Raw genomic sequence first — 21,687 nt, 5'->3', positions numbered from 1 at the left:
TTTCCATTTGAATGATTTCGCTCAAGTGAAAATATATTTTTACATATATCCTCAGCCATCTCTTCTTTACATCAATTATTCCTTATTAAAGTTTAGTCATAATGCAAGATCACGCGATTTTGATGTAGTAGTCAACTTGTTACTTAGATATTATTACACTTCACGTTTCATTAAAAACACGAGTTAAACATCTCATTCGTAGCTGCAATAGAGTTAAGTCTACATGTATCAAAAAAATAAACAACCATAAAACAACAACAAAAAAAAAACACAAAATATTTCTCTCCATCCTTCCATGCAGTCACATAAAAATGAAAAACATTAGAATGCAAGTCGAGGTACGTGAGGATTCCTGCGGGAGGAGGCTGGACAAACCTGGGTGCAATTCTGCCATGCTTTGGGCGACTGGTTAGGGGAGCAATTAGTGCTGGCAAGGTTAACAATGTTGCTCCTCGCAGTTGTCGTGGTTGCTGCGCTGATGCTCGTGTGATGATCGTTCATGTCTGACTTGTTAGTCATCGATTGGGGTGAGCGAATGGGCGAAATTTCAGCCAGTGATTGAATGAGGCTCACGAGAGGGTCTGGATTGTTCGGTGTGCTCGATTGCTGATCGACCATGGTCAACAATCCTGCGTCCACGTGGTCGGTTGTCCTGTCGTTGCTGGTCACCGTGGTTCTGCTGATACTTTGACAAGTCACAACTTGATTTCGCGACTCTGGCCGAGAATTTCGAGTCAGAGTCGAGACGAAATCTGGACTCGTCGATTGTTTCTGGTCCGTGTGAACGTTGCTGGCGGCCAGTTGCTGCTGTTGCTGTCGGTGCTCACGCAACAGAGCGTCAGCGCGAGCAAAACTATCGCTACGAGACTCTGGTCGTGGTGGTTGAGGCTTGTCCGTATTAATGAACGTTGCTTGTTGCTGCATTGCTAATCCTAAGGGTTGCGTGCTTGCTAAGCCTGAGCGAGGGGATGTTGGAGGGCTCTGAAAAGCAAGCCAAGCGCTTCATGCTAGAGGGAGCTGGCCGTTTTAATCCTTTCCTGCCACGCTCTATGTTTACACGCGCTGATTTCTTATTAGCCATCGGATCATCGTGATCCTTTATTAGCACACGTTAATCGTATTAATTTGTAATTACACGGTTACCTTTTAAGATTCAGAATCGTGAATATGGAGATGAAGTTAGAACGATGATGAATTTTCTATAACCGGTTTGCCAGTCATAATAAATATCCAAGGTAATTATAGGTTCATGATAGGTATATATTGTATGGCGAATAAAGTTATGGAGAAATTCTAAGCAAGAAATTCCACAGGTATCTTTTAGTGGTTTTATCGCGTAGAATTATCCTCGTTTCCAATCGTACCGATCATCGAGCGACGCCTCGCACAATAATTGTATAATAACCGAGCCAAAAAATTGGCACAAGAAAGGGTTAAACTGTAACTCGCGGTTCTAAAGGATGCGATCGTTTTTACCATGTCTACGAGTGTAAGGTGGGCTGTTTCTTGCTGTTTAGGATCTAACTGTGGGATATAACCATAAAACAGAGCACCACAGTGCGAGTTGCTTTTACAGTCGCAATCTATGAGGGACTAAATTGTAGCGTTCGTGCTGCCGCCGTTTCATTCGCGTAAAGCCAGGATCGACCGTGCCGCCGTTTTCGATTTATTATCCTTATTACCGATAATTATTTTAAGTAGTCGAGCGCTTCAAGTAACTGGCTCGGCTAATACTACGTTGTTTTCTCCAACCGCACCGACGACTTAATAAATATTTATCGCGTAATCGTCCTGCGTGATTTTCGTTACTTTATACGACGATCAAACATTTTATGCTTCTGGACATCTCGACGCGTTCGTTAACCACGATCGATTCCAGCCTACGTTATGTCGTAATCTACGTAACAGCAAGCTGCTACTTTCTTTCTATATTTCTCTAATTATTACGTGTACATATACTTCCTCGTTTACCTGACTGTCGCCGTATTTGCGATATTCGTAAGCGCGTTTCACGGACATGAATGGACGCTCGTTCACGCTCTCTGCTCGTGGTCTTCCTAGGGTACCGGTTCCGATCGTACCATTGTACTTCCGGCTGCTGGATCGTTGCGGAAGCAGAGGACTTGCTGGTGCGGATGTATAAGGTGCTGGCCTTGATTGCGTCTAAAATTATGAATTATCACTAGAAGATCGTGATACAGAGATCGTAAGTAAAAATTGATTATGTTGTAATAAATGAGCACGGAAGATAACTATTGGATTAGAAAAGTATGGTTGTCAAAATAAATTACAATATAACATAAAATCATGGAAGAGATTATGATAGCCCAGAGAACAGTAATGTAATTAACAAATACCAAAGTGAGTAAAATGACCCATTCCCACGTTTTGTCGGAAAACGAATGCGATATAGGATTGCGGTTTCACCTGTATTTAATGCAAGTTAGATTGTAGTTATTAATAATTCTAGTGTTAAAAATAATATGATATGATAAAATTATGGAAAACAAAAAATAGGATAGAAAATTGGTATTATTTCTCACCTGTCCGGAAGTAGAATGGACAACCCACGTATCGTCATCGTCATCGAGCACCGCAGAATCACTAGCGTACCCGTCGTGCCTCAATCTACCTCTCTGTAAGCTTCTCAGCTCGCCGATCACACGATTCCCAGTTTCCTGCCGCCAAAGTTTCCCCGGGTTCCTTTCATCCCTTCTCGCGGCAAGTTTCAATTGCTGCTGTCTCAACCATGATAATCTGGTAACAAGAAGAGAAGCGGTTTGGGCTTTGTCACGTTGTGCTGAAACTTTTTCGATCATTGCGACATGCACGTTTCGCTGATCTCGTTAAATTAAATCACAGACAAATCCGTATAACAAAAGTCATGTAAATGAAAGTTGTACCATGTTTTTCATCGGAAGTGTTATTTTTCTAAGCCATTTTTGTCAAGTCGCACCAGCAGTGAATTGAACATCTAACAATCCCAAATTTTTTTTGCGTATAAACACTCAGATTAGAAAGCTATCGAATCGATCGACAGAGAAAACTACATAGCAAACCGATGTACACGAAAGAGCCGAGAAGTCAGAAAAAACGTCTTCGCTTCCTTTTCGAGCGCCGAGATAATTCTTTCGCCTCGCGAAAAGGAAAGAAAGCGTGACCAAGAAGGCTGTATAGGATCCTCTGTCACCTGTCAGAGATTAGAATCTCGGTTGCCGTGGAGCAGCTGTTTTCATCCTGTAAATCGTGATTTCTCGCTTTCCTCGCCTAACGCTGTCCGACTCGAGTTACTCGCGAGCAGACGACGAAAACACGAGAAGCTACTTTCTCGAGGGAACACGAGACGCACGAGTCGTGTAACAAAGCCTCGTTAGAACAGGCCACGTCACGGTCCCAGTCGGAAGAAGGCCGGAATCAGGACCTCCTACCAAGATAGATCCTGGATAATTGCATCCTGATCGATGAGGTCGCTGCGGGCCATCGATTTCTGCCCGTGTTTCGTTCACAATGCTGCCGCTCGTAATATATCGATCGGTACCATAAATCGACCATCTCTTTCTTCTCGGCTTAGATTTCCTTTTTACTAAGGTCTAACGAAATTCATACCTAGCTTTGTTGATATGGCCACACCCTGGCGATGGAGAAAATCGTGAATTGTTTGCATTATACCGCATCCACGCTGGCTCACGATAGAAAACTTTTACGTCTACATTGTATGTCTTATATGAAACACTGAAATTTCATTGTGTATTGCAATAGTACACGACTGTCATAATTATATTGGTAAAATATGGAACGAGCGTATATAAAAATTGCAAGATATTTATCGCATACATATATTTAGTAAAAATTTCGTGTCCAATATGAGTAATGATCCAATCAGTGGTACCAATCTAGGGATAACTGACTGTAAATTTAAGATATATTTATATTATTATATATTTTACTAATATACTTGAGCGCGATTAAAATGTAAAATATAAAATGAAACTGAACTCTTTAAAGTCAAATATTCTAATTTAATTTATTATGGTCGCTATAAATTAACAATATCATTTGATTCGCAACTTCTGCAACCCAAAATATAAATTTTCTTTAAAAAATGCGCTCAGCCTTGGATACAATTACATCAGTTGGTTTTGCTGCTTAAAATTTTCATTTCCCACCGTGCTATATCGTTCGTATTTGACGTAACAGTATATTTCCTTCTCTGACGAAACGAAAGTGCCCATACTGGAAACGAAAATGGTTTGCGATTTATTCGTAAACGCAGTAGTGTAACAGAGTAGTGAGCTTTATTACTGTGGACACAGCATTGTAACATGGCAATGTTAGGAGAAGCAGATTCTATAGAAATGAAAACGGTTCTCGTTTGCAGCGATATAAATTAATTCATAAAGGAATATTTTGAGCAAATGGCTGCATTTATGACGCAAACCGAACCGTGTTAATGGAGCTGCGAATTATAGAAGGAACGATTGCTCCGAGGTTCTTACGCTATTACGATCTTCAAACGCGCATGAAGTTTGGATGAGAAGTTAATTTGCCACGAGATCAAACGATGGCTGCAAATTTCTGAAAGAGACGTAAATAGGATTTCTTATTGCTGGTAGATTTACGGAAAATTAACTCTTTTACGGGGTTAGTAATCAGCTTGGAAAGATCCTCCTCTGTACCGAACACGAAATTGGAGTAGTTAGAATGAACAATTTGAGATTTCTGCTTTCTGACTTGTATACAGCACGATTGAAACCAACAAAGTTCGTTTCCGATTTTACTAATCCAAATACTTGAAGATCACAGAGGAAGACACTATGATAAGTTATTTTAGTTGATATTCTATTTCTATTTATCTTTTGCTAATTTCCTTGATCTTTTTATTATTAGATCAACTGAAACCAGAACGGAATTAAACCACGAGTCGACGATTGATGCCATTAAGGGATGTCTGCGGTAAGTAAAGTAAAGAAGAATGTCAGGGACGATGCAACAAAAAAGAAAAGATTCTTATTTGTGGAAAAACATGGAGAGAGGAGATTCCTATTTCTGGGACTCGGGCCGCCCTCTGACATAATTATAAATATAGAACAGACGAGACGCGGTAAATCGGCCGCTACGAGGCTCAGTCCCTTCTTCTTCTTCTTCTCTTCGCTTTCACCGGTGGTTTGCTTTGTTTTCCATGCTTCTGCAACTACGTTTTCTTTCCGCTGGCAATTTTTCTATCGCCGGCAGAGCTTCGCGGAAGCAGAGCGTGCTCGGATACGGAAGTCATTCGAAGTAGAAGTAAGAGCACAAAAGCGGTTCGTAAAGCTTTCGCGCAATTTTTCTCGACGAGCTCCCATTTCCGACGTCCTTTCCGATCTATCCTAGATCGAGGTTCTGTTTCCCTTGCCTCTAGCCGCGGTATTATTTCGGAAAAAGTGTCTACTTTTGTATTTCCAACCAACGAAGAAATCAGGGTAGTCCTCATCGACGAAATATCATCTCTTAATCGAAGCTATTGTTATATGGAGAAATGAAAGTCGTAGTGTAAATCAGTCCACTGCTGCTATTTGTAAAGTAACATTCTATTATTATAAAAACTTCATTATATTTTTCCAAGTCACGAAAACGTATCGCGGCAGAGAATAAAGTTATAATTTACTTGATTATAAATCTAAGGGGATTATACTTTCAAGGATCGAAATATGTGACTAAATCGAAATTCTCTAAATCTTGACATACATCACTGTGAGTTTCAGCTCGAAACGACAATCGTAGAGTTGAAAAAGCTTGAAGAGTCTAATGACTGGATTTGCAGTTGTTGCTTTTAAACAAGCTCACTTGTTGGTGAGTTAGTTTTCTATGAAAAAGTTCGCTGCAACACAAAATTGCCCTACATCCGACGTACAAAATAGCGCAAATGATTCTGAAAGTACCGATCGCGTGTCCGAAAGAAAGGAAGAATGGCGGGAACGTAACGAGACGTTTTATTATTTGAAACGCGCGAGTTTTGCGCCGGGAAAACGAGATAGCATCCAGCAGTTTATTTCAAACTGTCAACGGGAGAATGTTCGCCCTCGTAAATTCGTACCGTTGTATCTTTTATTTCGTAGATGGAAACGGGGCATTTTAATTTCACTCCTATACACGTTCGTTTCATTGCGCCATGCGAATTCCGCGCGTTCGCGCGTCTATAAAGGAATCACTGTTGCGATATTTCCTGGACGATTCTTTACCTTTCACTTAATTAATACGTCGTATCATAAGCAAGAAAAGACCACAGAAAAACGATATAACAAATTACTTTTTCTATCTTCCACAGGGCTGTAATTTTATTAAATATAAATAAAATACAATACGTTGATGATCAACTCCACAGCATTGAAATAGTCTCATTTGTCTCTTGGAAATTTTTTAAAAACATTTTTAACTATTTTCATTATCATATATCATTCAAGTATTTTCATTACCCTTTCAAAAATTTCGAAAATATTAACCCTTTTACGGTGGATTTTGTTTATAGGCAATGTTGTAATTTATGAAGATATTAGGTAATTAAACTATAAATAAACTTGTTTTGTAAAATTGGTCCTGAGTTTAGTGCATTCTATCCTCGTTATAAAATGAGAAAATGATTTTCTGTTAGTAGAAATTAATAAAAGAGAATGTTTCTCATGGTCTTCAAAAAATTCGGCTCTGAAAGGGTCAATTGCCTCGCCGTATAAATTGCACTTTTACAATGAAATACGAATGTATTATCTATATTTCAAATTTCATGTCATTTCTCGCGCTTAGAGCAGACTATTTCCTCAAAATATTCCATTTTAGTCATTAATACTTCATTTCCACAGAAGCAGGAAAGAACGAACTTTTCTATCCGCGTTTAAAATGAGATCAAACGGCTTCGATCAAAGTGGAGATAGTGTCCGGTACTTTGAACGATTGTTTCAGAGGGGACGGTCACCGTAGATGGAATTTAAACAGCTACACGTCGCAGGGGAAGCAGAAAACCAGGATCGGGAGACAAGGAACGAACGGCGAAGCCCCGAAAGGAGAGCTTCTTTGCGGTTGAGAAAGCAGACCTGCCAAACGTCTGTCGACCTCCTCGACCATAAACGTCGCCTGTTTCTTCATCGTAGCGGATCGCGGTTCTTCATAAATATCCGGGCGAAACTTGCGGTTTCGCAGGCTGAGCTCGACTCATGGTGCCAGAAGGGACGTTTATTTTCACGGCTCTCGGGCCCTCCAGCGACTCTCGATACACAAAACGAGACGAGTATTTTACGGTGACTGCTGTCCGGTTCGACGAACTCCATAGGCTACATATGTACGCTTTAACAAACTTGTTAAGCGTGGACTTCTTGCTTTCTCTCGTTCTCGGATAAGATTTCGACCGCGAAAATCGACGCGTTCAGTTCAGTGACCGAATTCTCAAGTGGATTTGAAACTAGTCGAAATCGAGCGTCATACGAATACAAAGCTTTTATCAAGACAATAAGCACAGTGCTGTATAATGCTATGCAGGGTTACGAAAATCTGTTTTGCCCTCCTTAATTAAAATGTCCTATCTTTCCTTTTTCAAGACGTGTGCAGGAAAATTTGCAATTTTCCGTGTCTTTTACCTTCCAAGTAAAGTTATATTGTATAAGGTGTTACGAAATAATGATTAGAGATTTTTAATTAGATGAAGGAAGACTATAGTATAATAAAACTTCAGTTTTCTCAAACATATATCATTTCGTAAATATATGAATCGTCAAAAATATGAATTTACCTAAAAGTTCATAGTCTACTTTTAAATAAAGGACAAAAAAGATAGAGGAAACCAAAGAACGGCTTTCAATGCCTTTCAATATATTATCCAAACAACGACAAACTCGAAAAGAAATTAAAATGGTATTTTAACGTACGATCGAGAAACATCGCTGTCAAACCGGTCGATTTATTTGTAAGGTAAGCACAATGTTGCAGAACGAGGAATTAACGAGACGACAATGTGGTCATAGCTCGTACTATCCACCCTCCAACCGCGAAACTCGTATTTCATAACGCGATACGACGCGTCTGTCCTAGCACCGTCCGTATCTACTGACTTTTCTCTTTCCATTTGCCCTGGCAAGCGACAATGACTCACGACGACCGCGTTCTCCATTCCTGGCAGAAATACGGCGACCGTAGTGCGTTGCAATCGCGTCCGCCTATGGGTAGACAATTTATTAATTGTCCCAGCGACGGCTTCTATCCTCGTTTCTCTACCGACTCTCTTTCGAGCTTCGTGACACTCTTCTGCGGCGCCCGATTCGGATGACGAGTTACGACATTTCTTGTAGGCGATCGTTGTTGGCCGTCTGAAAGCTCTGCCGGGGGAATGGCCCACTTGTTCTTCGAGACGTCCACGGCAGATTCCGTGAAAATCTCCTAATCTCCATCTCGTTTCACGATATTCATCGAGCGTGTCGAAACACGGTGCGAGCGAAAAGCGTCTCAACCCGCGTCGTATTATTAGAGACGGACCCGGCATTTAATTATGGGATTTGTTACACGCAGCCGAGGCTGTTCGATATTAACGTTGCTCGCTGGGAACACTGCCAGGAAAACGCACCCCGTAATCACTCTGAGTCGGAGAGAATATATATATATATATAGAGAGAGGATGGAAGCTTCGAATTTGTTGGAAATGGTAGTTTTTCGTCGACCAGAAGCGGTTTGTCGAGAAGATTGGAATTGGAAAAATTCCCACAAATACCTTCGCGTGAGATTTTGCTACATAATATCTGAATTCATAAATCGCGAAAGCGTCGACTTTGTCAGAGATGGTAATTTCTTGCGAATCGATTCGATGCTTTTCTACAACTACCTCGAATAAGATTTCTCAACGTGATATTTTAATCTATGAACGACAGTTAGTGCTTCGAGTTCATATTAGATGGTTCCCCATAACAATCCTTGTTGCGAATTATCGACTAAAGAGCAACCGGTCAGGTCAAACCGATCGGTCGATATCGCGTACCTCGAATGACTTAACGCTCAAGGTGGAGGAGATTTAATAGATCGAGCGTTAGAGTAATCTAGCACTGTATTTGCACTTGTTGTATAAAAGTAAAGTGTGATGTTATGAACACGGCGGTGGTAAGAACTTGTTGGGAGTGAAGTATTTCACCCGCACAGTACGATGTCTGATGATGAACTATTCAAGTATGTTGCTGATTCTTCCCACCAGCCGTTGGATCTCATCCGTCCATCGTGCCTTCCCTGCTGGGTTTTTTACCTGACGTCGGAGTCATTAGGTTTACAGCTCGGGAAGGACATGTAATTCGGAATTTCCTAAAGAAGAGATAGAGCCCGTCCGAGTCATAAACGGACGGCCACTCGAAATTCCGAACGACCTTGAATGAGATCTTCCTCCGCAATATTTTAAGTTAGACACAGACGTAAGTATAGAAAGGAGTGGAAGCTTCAAGTTTATCGGAAATATGTGGTAATACATCGCGAAGCAAAGAGAAGAAGTTTAACGGAAAAACGTATTCAATTGAAAAAAGCCCTATTACTCAGGTGACAATTTGACATAGAAAAGGGGAATGTAGAATATCACTCACCCATCCACGTGATCCGAACTGCTCTTCGCGGGACCGTTGGCGAACTCTGGCGGAGGGTCCGGCGTGTTTGGACTCAAAGGGCTGAGAGGTCTCCTCGAATTCTCCCCTAAGATATCTTCGAAATCCACCACAGGCGCCGTACCTCGTACAGACGCCTTTCTGACCAAAGAAGGAGACGATAGTTTTTGATGTTTAATCATGTCCGACGTGGCACCGTACGAGAATGGTTGACTCGTCTGTCTCGCGTGATAGGGGATGTCTTCGTCGATATAATCGATATTTCCAGGTGGTGAAAAAGAATCCGCGTGTTTTCTGTACGTGTCCGTGGAGGTATCAGAAATTTTTCGATCAGGTGACATACGATATTCGAATTCCTCCCTTCGATGTTCAATTTTTGCTGGTTCTCTGTACTCGTTCTTCAGGGTGCTGTAACTGCTGCTCGAGTTATACGGCGGACTGGATTCTTTCGCGGTGCTGTAGTTCCTGTACGAATCTTTCAACGTAGAATAAGTCGATGGGGAATGACTGCTTGTGTGGCTGCTGTAGCTGCGGGTTTCCTGAATGTACATCTTCTCGCTTCTGTCTGTTCTATACTCATCCGACGGAGGATCTGGCATCGACTGTATTTGTAAGATAGGAATCATTTTTTACTGAAACTATCATTGTTAAAGAGTGTTTGATCTAGGCGTGGAAGACTTTTCAAGATCAATATTGACCGATTATTTAACTTTCCATAACTTTGCGTAACTTAGGATTGTGTATATGTTCCTAATTCCTAAGAAATGTTAGTTCTTAGATTTTCTTTCTCTTTCATAGGTAAATAAAATTTAGGTCGTAGAGAATTAAAAACGAGTTATTTAGAAACCACATTCGGTAACTCCATACGTCAGAAAAATAGAAAAAGACGTCTATGCTACAAACGTTACTTTCTAAATTCTATCTCGAACATTACGATTATTTATGTTAACTTCTTAAGATAAACAAATCTGTGAATGCAAATTGTTCTTTTCTTAACAACTTGACAAGTTGACCACTAGTCATATGCTTGGATAACGGAATTTAGTAATGAACAAAAAATGCAATCGATCAATTTGTCTTTCGAGAATCTTACTTGTCTCGTGTATCTTCGATAAATACTTAATTTCGCAATGATATTAGTTCAAAAGGACGATAGACGTACCTCAACAGTAAGCATCATATCATGAAGAAGCTTATCAAGATCACCATGAGCCTGGTTATCGGGCTCTGGTTCTGGTGGACTAGGTCGTTGTGGTGGAGCACTGCTGATGCCGCTGTCCATGGAAACTGTCAATGGTGAGCCACGGGCACCACCGGCAGCACCCTGGTGTACCACAGCGTACAGAGATCCATCTATGGGACCGCAGGTGTAACCCAATCCGCGAGGCGACGTCTGAACTGAGGAACTCGAAGGTGGTGGCGGTGATAATGGTGTTTCCCGTCCTTCTGAACAAAAATTCCGCGATCAGATTAAATTTCATATAGGCTGCAATGCGTCAAACATGCGACAACGAGCTGCTAGTGAAGCTGAGAAAAATGTACTTCTGCAAGCAACACGTTAAGGATGTATACTACCTTGACAGTATCAAAAAAAGAACTTTTCGCTTCAAGTGTTTAATTCAAATATTTATTTCAAATGTCATTGAATGTGATGGACTAATAAGAATGTTCTAATAAAAGAGATATTAGTTACAGCGAATAGTAAATACGTTACTATCATCTGGAAAAAATCTAAATTCTTATTTATAATTATTTCTAAGATAAATTCCCAAACTTCACCTGCTTTGCCCTCTTATTAAAGGAAACGAAGGTTAATTTTAACCGAGACTAATTACCAAAGTGCGAATTGTTAAGGCTATTTCTAATTTAACGTTTCGATGTCTCTTTCGTTCTTCCGAAATTAGCGCTAATCAAGTTATTCGCGTAATTTCCTACAGACGCCGAGGAACAAAGAGCGCTCGTTAAGAGGGAACAATCGACTGTAAATCGTTGACCGATGAAACTGGCAGAGACTAATTGCGAGCGAGAGGTTAAGAACCGAGCAACTTCGAATTTATGCTATCCTCTTCTTCTCTCTTCCAGTACGTCGCGCCAATTTAACGCTAATCCTCGTCGCTCGTGTCACGCTACAGTAATTCGCGTGCTCACGGTTAACGTAGTATCTGTCGCGGTCGGTTATCCGCGGGATCGAGCGCGAGGAAAGTCGAAGTTCACGCTTCAGTCCATCTAGATCGAGAAATTCGCGTGACGCGTTCAATCGCGGCTTTCGTACTGGATTTCCAGAAATCCTTGTCACGTAACGCGACAGCCATCTTAAGGGACAGACGCGGTCCCAAGAACCTTCTCTCTACACGGAGAATCCGGCACAGCGAAAATATATCTTCCGGTATGTTCGTGATCGAAATTCTAACAGGCGGGTTCAAACAGAAACAGCAAAGCGTCCGGTAGATGGTCATCTACGGTGAAAGTTTTTCTCGTGGGAATAGTTGGGGATAATCGATAGACTATGGTATTTTTACGATCTCCAAGTGAATCGAATGGCGAAAAGAAAACGATACGCGTGTATGTTTTTGTTTCGAGAAGATCGATCTCTCGTGGTCTCTAAATTCCACGATAATAAAGACTGGATTCGAAGATGAATAAAAGGGGGGAAACAGACTAACTTTTAGAGTGCTGTTTCAGAGAGCTCTTCTAGAGAGGCTTTAGGACATGCCGACACTCATGGATACGCCATTAGCTTGGAGTACGTGTTCTCGCCGATGCGATGGTTTCCGCCTGTGTGAGGATTCTAGTGGACATTCGCGTATGGTATATAGGTTTTATTAGAGTTTATTCCCTTCCTTTATAGCGAGAAATATGAGCAGCGTTCTTAACCATTTGACGAAGTAATAAAACTTCTTACATTGTCGTTATCATCCTGATGCTTTCATCATTTCTTATCCAATTGCATTTTCCTAAGAGAAATCTATTTTGTTTGATAAATTGAGATATAAAAATCCAAAAATCGCGGCAGGATTAAGAATTAATTTTAGAAGTATCTGAGAAGTTTCTGCTCTTCTCACTTAAAAAATTCTATCAAATATATTCCTTATTTTTCCAGATGTACTGAAATACATCCTCGAAATTCCCCGTGTGTTTTAGTTTACAAATAAAATTATATAATGAAGATTGTTACGAAATAATGATTAAATGATTTAAATTGAAAGGAGAAAAACGAGAATTCCCTTTTAAAATAGTAGATATACGACGTTCACAAGTTTTCATGTAACTATCTTTGAGATTTTACAACATTCAATCTCACGATCCATTTTCTCTCTCCTTGCTCTCGATTTCAAGCGACGAACCAAACGACCCACGTCACCGTACCAATATCCATCAAGATCATTCGGCGAAGGACACCAGGTAGACCCTCTTCGAAACTCCACTAGCACGATGTCATTTGAATTCAATCCGTACCCGCTTTATCTCGGCGACGTATCTCTCGAGAGCATAAATCATTTTTATTCGTTTCTTGGCGATTCTATTCGCGAAGGGGGAAGAAAACAGCCACTTCGTCGGTACCGTCTAATCTACCTTTGACCAACAGATGGAACGCATTTAACACCCGCGCGCAAACGCGAAACACGCCGCCAACGACCAGCCTGTTGCTCTTGATCGAGATCACAGGATTATTGCGAAGGCTCTTTCACCGCTTGGACGAGCGGAGAATCTAAATGGCGTCGGCTACGCTGAGCTCCAATACGAAAACGAAACGACGCGGTAAATTATTGGGGTGAATATTTGCGAAGCAGAGATAAGAGTCGAGTAGAAGCTACGATGATACTGATACCTTTATCCTCAACTTTGGCTACGGTATAAATATGAAGATCACCAAGGGAAAATGGAAGAATTCGTATTTTTCATGTTTTACAAGGGGAACGACAACTTTGAAGTTCCATACGTTGCTGATCAATTTTTTTGCTTTTGCTCGAGTTTGATTACGTACGCTACAGTGGCTGGAAAAAAGTATTTGAACATTTATCAAAGAAAGCTTTTACGAGCGTATCGTATGTGTCATATATAACATTTTCAACTCTCTTTTAATCACTAAGTAACATCGAAAGCTGAAAATTAAAAAATATAGAAGTGTCATGTTTTTCCTGTGTGCTTGTTATATGTATAGTTCATATCTGAGATAAAATTTAATGAATTTTTAGCAAGGTTCGAGGAAACTACTTTGTATTACTACTAATGTTTTTATGCATCAATCGATTTCCACCTAAAGGACAGACCACCCAGGATTGTTTCGAAGAAGCCTGTCCTAAGGGTAGATTTAGGGTTTTCGAGTGGTTCGATGGAACTGGTCGTTACCCACGTCGCCTGAGGACATCATCTTCTTCGAAGTTGCTATGCGCAGCTTCTACGGCCGCTGGCCATCGAATTAGCAACATATACAGAAATTCTAATTTTCTGAATAGGATGCTGTATGTCATGGATAGCAAATTGTTCTTGTCAAGTTATTAGATATATTGTTGAACACACTGTATGTTTTATGTAGATTTTTCAAACTGTTTTCAAATTTTGCCAATATAATCACGATAGTGGTATTTCATTACAGTGTTAATTACGTTTCAAAATATTTTATATAGTACGTACAATATAAAAGTTTGCTATAGTAAGGATTCAAATATTTTTATGTACACGATACACGGTATAAATCAACGTCGTTCTTTTTGTATCAGTCGGTACTTCGTGAAAATATTATTGACACCACGTGGCAATATATAGTAATATATATCGCTCATAACTCTTCGATCATACACGCAGGCACGAATCGCGTTTAAAACGTCCCGTGGCTAAAAGCGTTCGCGTTTCGAGCCAAAAAACAATTGATGCACGACCATCGTCGCTGTCTGATTGTGAGCCGAGTGCATTCAACATCGTTCGATAAGAATCGAGACACAATAAAGTTTCGCTCGATCGATCCACGTCCTTGGCTCTGATCGTCGTGTTCTCGCCACGATGCACGCGGATGCAAAAGGAAACGGTGAGAGCCGAGTCGCAATAACAGACGACGAGCAGAAACGTAATCGTTGCGTGGACGTATCATTTGGCGCAATAAATCCGCGCGAATCGTGAGCGACTATTGGCCGACGGCGACACCAGCTATCCTTTGGACAGTCTGCAGTCGCAGCTGCAGCTTGTGCACGTGTTAAGTGTTCTGTCGTAGATCTCTACGTGCTTACCACGACGATTAACTTGATCTATACCCTTCTGCTAGGATATCGAATCGATAGAAACTAACGCTGTGTCATTCCCACGTACAGTTCTAAATTAATCTTAGAAAATCGCACGAAAATTTTGTTGTAAAACAGCTGAAACAGCAGTACAATTCTCGAGATCTCTACAGTGCCTTCTTGATAATCGAATTAGGACTTTATCCTTCGTTTTTAGAAAAAGTTCGAAGATTCGGTAATAGGCGCCAGTCGAATCCATTTACGGGATCCTGAGCTCCTATTATCCGAATGAGGAATCAGAGATAGCGACGAACTATTCTTTCTCCGGTGTTATTACATAAATAAAAAAGCTGTATCTCGTACGGATGTACAGATTTTTCACCTAATTTCCTTCACGCAATGAAATTTGAACATATGTCGCATTTACGTATCACCCAATAGCAAGAGCAAAGAGTAAGACTTTCTATTAAAAATTTAGAAATGGTTCACCAAATTAGCAAGCCATAAAACAGAATTCAGAATTTCATCTATGACTGATCGTAAATTGTATCTGGTAAATTGTAACTAATTGTAACTGAAATGACATGTATCAAGTATCAGAGTATCAATACATACGTACATTTTAGAGCTACTAAAGTCTCGATATTTCACAAGAGGTCCAGCTTCCTCGCCGAAGACACGGAGAAGAGAGGTCATCGTGATATCAGCGTATGATTTGCGAGGCGCACCATTAAATCGGGTTAATAGAGGAAGCGATAAACCGTATCTTCTCTCGTAGAGCATAGAAGCGGGACAGAGAATTTACCAAGCGCACGAGTCGGAAGTGGTCGAGAGAACGATCGTTTCCACGAGCTCTGACCGCCATAAACAATCGCGCTTAAACATCGTGCGCTAGTGCACTCGTTGCACCTCGCTAAGTAAACGATGGAATTAACGACTCGAATGACGATGGCTGGTGAAGCGCGGCGAGCGACGAGCATCGCCTAACGACCGCGATCTAATTTCATATCGCACTCTTTAATACCACTGACACGCACATTTCACGCACGCCCGACAATCGTCGCTGATTAAGAAACGCGTACGCAAAAACATTTTTTCTGGCAGCGCTGAAAGATGCCATCATTTCGTGGAATAGCTAAGTAATTTGACCAGATAGACGTTTATTTTCAACGAGATAGTATATAATAAAAGACTTTCCATAGATATAGCTGCTTATGGAAGTATTCGAAGAGTTGAGAAATAGATTATTTTATAAATGCCCTGAAACACTTTACTTGGAACTCTATTTATGGTTTAGGAAAATTTCAATGATGTAAGATAATATTTATAAATTGCTTGTCACAAAACAGTATACGAAAATATTTTTTCTAAAAATATAACTAATAACTGTGATAGATGATTTAAGATTTTTGCACGCTATTATATTTCAAAGAAATAGAAATTCGATAGTAAATTCATTGGAGTCTCGTCAAAAGTAGCGTGTACTAAACATCGTAGAAACATTGCGATTTACGATGAAGTGTCAATATTTCATTGATAGATAATCACGAAGAAGCTCGTAATATAATAGGAATCTTACGTAACGCAACGCGTCTCGAAATGATTCTCAAACATAGCTACATATCTGGCTACATATCTAGCTACATCCTCGGCTACATGTCTATCTAGAAACCAACAATCATCAATTTCACGCTTTAAAACAGCGCAAAAGTTTCTCGCAATTACTTCTTAATCTATCCATCGATCAGGAATTACTGAAACGACTCGAATTCCACTTCCTCGATGCTTTTACTCGACAGTGTACATTCCACGTGAGAATTTCAGTTTTCTGTTTCGTTTCACGCCATTCAATGAACGTACACGAGGACGTACGTATCTTTACGACATTCTAGAGAACGTACACGAGTGTTCAAAGGCTAGAATACCACTGGCTACAGTGTTAAAAACGAAATATATATATCGAGGTAGTCTGATATTATAGATTTCACCGAAGAATCGTTTCGTCTCGCTGTTTCTGTCTCTCTTCGACCAACCCCTGCTATCTTTCGCTTATTTCCAAGTGCACACGTATTGTATTAATAAGCTTGCAACCAGAGGATCGTGCGGCTACGTTGCCTCGTCGAGGTGAATATGGTAATTAGATTCTCGCGCGGAGACGTCATCGCTTTAGCCGGTTCTCCCTTCTTCCTCCTTTCTCCCTCACCGGGTCTCCTTCTTTATTTTATTTCCTCCCTTCCGCTCGCGCCCTCCTTTCCCGCCATTCACAGGCCCATGCAGATTACTCTCGCCGTCTTATGGTAGTAAAATTTGCCATTGGCCGGTTTCCGACGGTTTCTATTCATACGGTCGGCACGGACCGTCATTATCTTCGGCGGAGAAAGAATCGAGCCGTAGAGGGTCCACCAAAGAGGAAGAGAGCGTAACCGGGTAAAAAGGTAAGACGAGGATGGTACGTGCGGCGTTGCACGCGTGCAAAACAGAGAAAGAGAAAGAGAAAGGGAGACGCGTACGGACGAATTACTCGTTTGACGGCCTTATAGAGATTCATGAGACGCCGATGGGAAGTGGGCAACGATCCAGACGGAATATACCTTCTTCGGGTACGATGACAAAAATGCCAACGAAGCGGGGGCGTGGTAGCTAGCTGCGGGGAAACGCGTGCTACTCTCTTTCACCAGGATTTTGTGCACAGTTGGACATGTATAATTTCTTCTTTCAAAATAAAACATTATTTCGGGAATTAAGGGATCTATCGATCGTTATTTCAAATAGGACAAAAATAATAAAAATTCGATGTCAATTGGAGGATAATCGTTTGCAGAATTTCAATTCTATTAGTCAAAGTACACACGATGCTAACGGCGTTGATGATCGCTGACGTAATAGATGAGATATGATAACTTCACCTTTGATCGCGGTCAGGATTCCAAGAAGCCAGCTCGGATGAGAGAAAAATCGACGAGCCTAAGGAGATGCCCGAAGAAGATCAAGTTTCACCAACGATCCACGGAAAAAGCGAATTCTCCGCAGCGAGATGTTGCCGGCGACGAGAGAAGAAACGCGTGTTCCGTTCACCGGGAGCACAGAAACGGCACTGTACGTTGCAAATGCTGCACGATGCTGATCGCCACCACTACCACCGCCGTCATCGCGATCAGCATCAACCACCACCACCGGCTACGTCATACTATCGTTCACCAGCACACCAGTAACCGGGATATCGTCATCATCATTGGAGGCAGGCCTCGTTTCTTCCTACGCAAGAGGCTGGCATGGCGAAGTCTCCTTCTGCCTCCACATTCGATAGTGAATAAACACGCGTACACACTCTGTATACTACGAGGAATATATGTGTGCGTACGTGTGTGTCACAATTGGTTTGGTTAAGGAGCGCAGTATGGTGTCTATGCTCTTCCGTGTACTTACTTCGTTTTTAGCGAAACAAGTTGAGCTAATTGGCGGTTGGAAACGTCTTTTGATGGGATTATTGTTAGCGCGTCTGGCTAGTGAACAGACCGTGTTTGGACCTTAATGTGTTTCTTTACTGTCATTTACTTCTTTCTGGCAGCCTGACGCCGTCAAATTCTATCGAAATTGTAATAGAACCTTTTAAAGCCCTGTAACACAAGATTTTCTAAATATTATTCTATAGTCCTCTATGAAAGTCTTCCTCGTAATATCTTCTACAAACTTTTCGCGAATTCTTTTCTATCTATGGAAAAAGTTCGAGAAATTGTTATTTTTACTGTAAATTCTAAAAAATTGACGACAATGTACGTTTCGCTACATTCCCTATAATTCTTCATATCCATTCTCTATCAATCTTCTTTGTAAATTGTTAGCTTATAAAAATTCTTACTTTTACGTTATAATAAGTTACCAGAGACTAACATCAAAGTGTAATTCACCACACTGTAAATCGGTAACCATCAACAATAGAATAGAAGTACTATCGAATTGCAAAAAGAGTTTGTCTGATCAGCGATCTTCCTATTCTACTTATTTCACGTCTCTCTATATTACGAATCGTTGGACTTTGCATTTCAAGTGCTAAAACTCTTAGTCCATCTTCTTTACAGCAGAATAAAAGTAATATTCAATTCGAAAAAAGAGTTTGTCTGATCAGCGACCTTGCTATTCTACTTATTCCACGTCTTTCCTTATTCCACATTGCGTGCCTTCGACTTTGCATTCTATTTGCTAAAAAAAACTCAGTCCATTTTCTCCAGCGTGATCGAGACGCGCGTAATTTCTGCTTTTCTACGAGGCATCGTATTCACGTGGTTCCTGACCTGCGTAAGCGTGTGTGAGGCCAACCGCGTGCACTCTTTGAGCGGGTATTGCGTGTTCACGGAGGCCCCTCTACTCATTCGACTGGCCTCCAGTCGCCAGTCCTTCTACGGCAACACTCAGCTCTGTACAGCTTGGCTTCGTCGTTGCCCTCGTAGTGGTCGATCGTTCGAGTCGATATTTCGTGCGTGCACGCACAGACTGAGATGTTGTCTGCTCCGAGTAAACGGTACTCACCGCGTGCTCGTGCCACTAAATTCGGTACTTTGCTTTCAACATCGGCCAACATGATGACATAATCTGTCTTTAGAATCTTCAATCAGGCTACTTAGAGTCAAACGCAACCCGTGTACTCGCGCTTTCTTGTTTAGTTCCTCGAGTTCATGCTTCGCGTGTTTTCGTTCCTCGAACCGTGTTCCTCATTCTTATTCCTCCTTCTTTAATCATTTTCAGAATCATACTTTACGGGAACAGCGTTCTCTGTAGATTTCTCGATTTTATTATACAGATATATTGTAATTGGTGTTCAACTTCTCGAACAACGGATTGCTTATCTCATACAAATTTATTTATCGCGAGAAGATGGCAAAGAGGATAAATTGTAGAAAATTACGATTCTGGATTACTTTCTCTATTTTTTAATTTACAAAGGTGGTCTGTATGGCTTCCGTGCGGCTCGTATAACGATAGACCAAATTTAACGTATCTACAATAAATTGCATCTAATTAACTCTGATGAAAAGAAAATATGTTCCGAGAAAGAAAAACTCGCCTGAACTCCGAACGATTACTCGAATAACCATTATTCTTCGTTACGCATCAAGAAACTAATCCTGACTCCGATTGTGTCCAATCATCCTTCCCCCTCTGAATCAATCAGAATCGTCAAAACGAAGGGCAATTCAACGAGTCAATGGCAATTATCATCAAATCTCCGCAGACACGTTTCTTTCTCTGTATCCACGTATCTCGTTACGTAGCTACATGGTGTTTTAATCGAGATCCGAGCGATTCGTTGCAAGGAGAGACCAGTAGCTGGGCGGCGCAAATGAATGGCTGGCAATTAATAATTCATCATCCAGCGGCGCGATTGAACGCGTTGAAAGGCCACGCACACGCGTACTTACGTACAGGTAAGAACGAGTACTCTACCGGGCACGCTTGCAAAAGGACACGTGCCATAACGCGTAATACGCATCTATGCGAGCGAGCTCGTACGAGCAGCAACAGCATGCGTGCTCGATCGTGGCACGCGATGACTACTAATTTTCAGGATGCGTTCTTTACAATGTGTTTTAACACCGGAGTCAACCGCTTGTTATTTATAGATCATTTTGTAAGTGTTCGCGGAATGTTGCAGGGTTTAATGATTAAACTTCGTCGTTATATTCTGTGGATATAATCAAGCAAAAAATCTTATATAAACATCGATCATTCGAAGCTTTATTAAAATATTATAATAGAAATACGAAGTATAAGGGGAAAGACAAGAAGTTCGACGTAACTTTGAAGAAGAAGAGTCGATAGAATCGTAATGCACTTGCCAGAGAATTTGAAATTTCAAATTCAAAAATCATAAATTTTGCGCGCAGAGGTTAGTAGCAAAAGTTAAAAAAATGAATTCAAAAGAAACTCAAAGGAATCTGGAAAATACCAAACAATTTCTGCACAGTTTTAATAAAAATTAATAAAATCGATAAAATGGGAATATTTGCAAGGGGATGATGAAATCAAACAACGATTCGTTGCCTCGATCGTGTTTTATCGTTATACCTGATCCTTTAGATAGCACGTAATTCGATCATTGATCGCGGCAATAAAATACGCGTGCCATAAACTATAAACTACTTATGTAAGCCTCAGGTCGGCATCAAGTATGTCAGCGTACATTCACAAGAATCATACGTGACATTCGTAATGATTACTAATCGCATTGATCCACGCACGTGTAACAGGACACAATTCGTCGAACAGATCTGTGTTAAATAAGCAGAGAGGAGCTGGAACTCCGGTAGCCTAATAATAACGTAGTCGGAGCAGAGGTCAGGCTGTATAATGGGCTCATATGTCATGCGTAATTTACATAAATGCAGTGCACGAGGTAACTAGATCGTAGACGAGCGTCGTCATTGCATGACGTTCTGCCAGACTTATAAATCAGCTTGCTTGAATTTCTAGCTTCGCTCTATTAAAGGAACAAAAGACATCGTCGTACTTTGTATTCTTGACATTTTAAGACGTTTATCCTGCCCACTGTTTATTAAGAATGATAGAAGCTTTAAAAGATTCCATTTTGTTCATGGAATTACTCTCCTTAATTTCTTCTTTCGTTTACTTTTATACTGGTATATTTTACAGATAAAAGGATCTGTAAGTATCCCTTAAGGAATACTTCGGAAAATCTTAATTCCAAACTTAGATCCCATTTTCTTCGCGGAATTATTCTCTTTAATTTCTTCACTCGCCACTTTTTATTCTGCAATATATCGTTGAAAGATTTGTAAAACTCCTTCGGGGAAAAATTAAGAAAATTATTCGCTCCTAATATCGGACTTCATTTTGTTCACGCGATCTCTCTATTCATC

The 21,687-nt window shown here is 40.8% G+C and overlaps 1 protein-coding gene across 15 annotated transcripts in view; it reads right to left on the bottom strand.

Moving 5' to 3' along the window:
• The window catches only part of By (focal adhesion protein tensin), a 181,172-nt gene that overhangs the window by 7,132 nt on the left and 152,353 nt on the right, over positions 1-21,687 (bottom strand). For 12 of the 15 annotated variants that reach the window (XM_072011589.1, XM_072011586.1, XM_072011590.1 and 9 more), the window contains 5 exons: positions 10,759-11,042; positions 9,579-10,198; positions 2,544-2,757; positions 1,972-2,163; positions 376-981 (listed from right to left, as the gene is read on the bottom strand). In XM_072011589.1, the coding sequence (XP_071867690.1) occupies positions 376-981; positions 1,972-2,163; positions 2,544-2,757; positions 9,579-10,198; positions 10,759-11,042 (1,916 nt within the window). The remainder of the gene's footprint in view (positions 1-375; positions 982-1,971; positions 2,164-2,543; positions 2,758-9,578; positions 10,199-10,758; positions 11,043-21,687) is intronic. The other 3 variants (XM_072011587.1, XM_072011593.1, XM_072011600.1) reach the window with 3 other exon arrangements.

The sequence above is a fragment of the Bombus fervidus genome, chromosome 10 (assembly GCF_041682495.2).
Source record: "Bombus fervidus isolate BK054 chromosome 10, iyBomFerv1, whole genome shotgun sequence".
Lineage (NCBI taxonomy): Eukaryota > Metazoa > Arthropoda > Insecta > Hymenoptera > Apidae > Bombus > Bombus fervidus.
The sequence above is the reverse complement of the archived record's forward strand: the minus strand, read 5'-3'. Positions and strand labels throughout refer to the sequence as shown.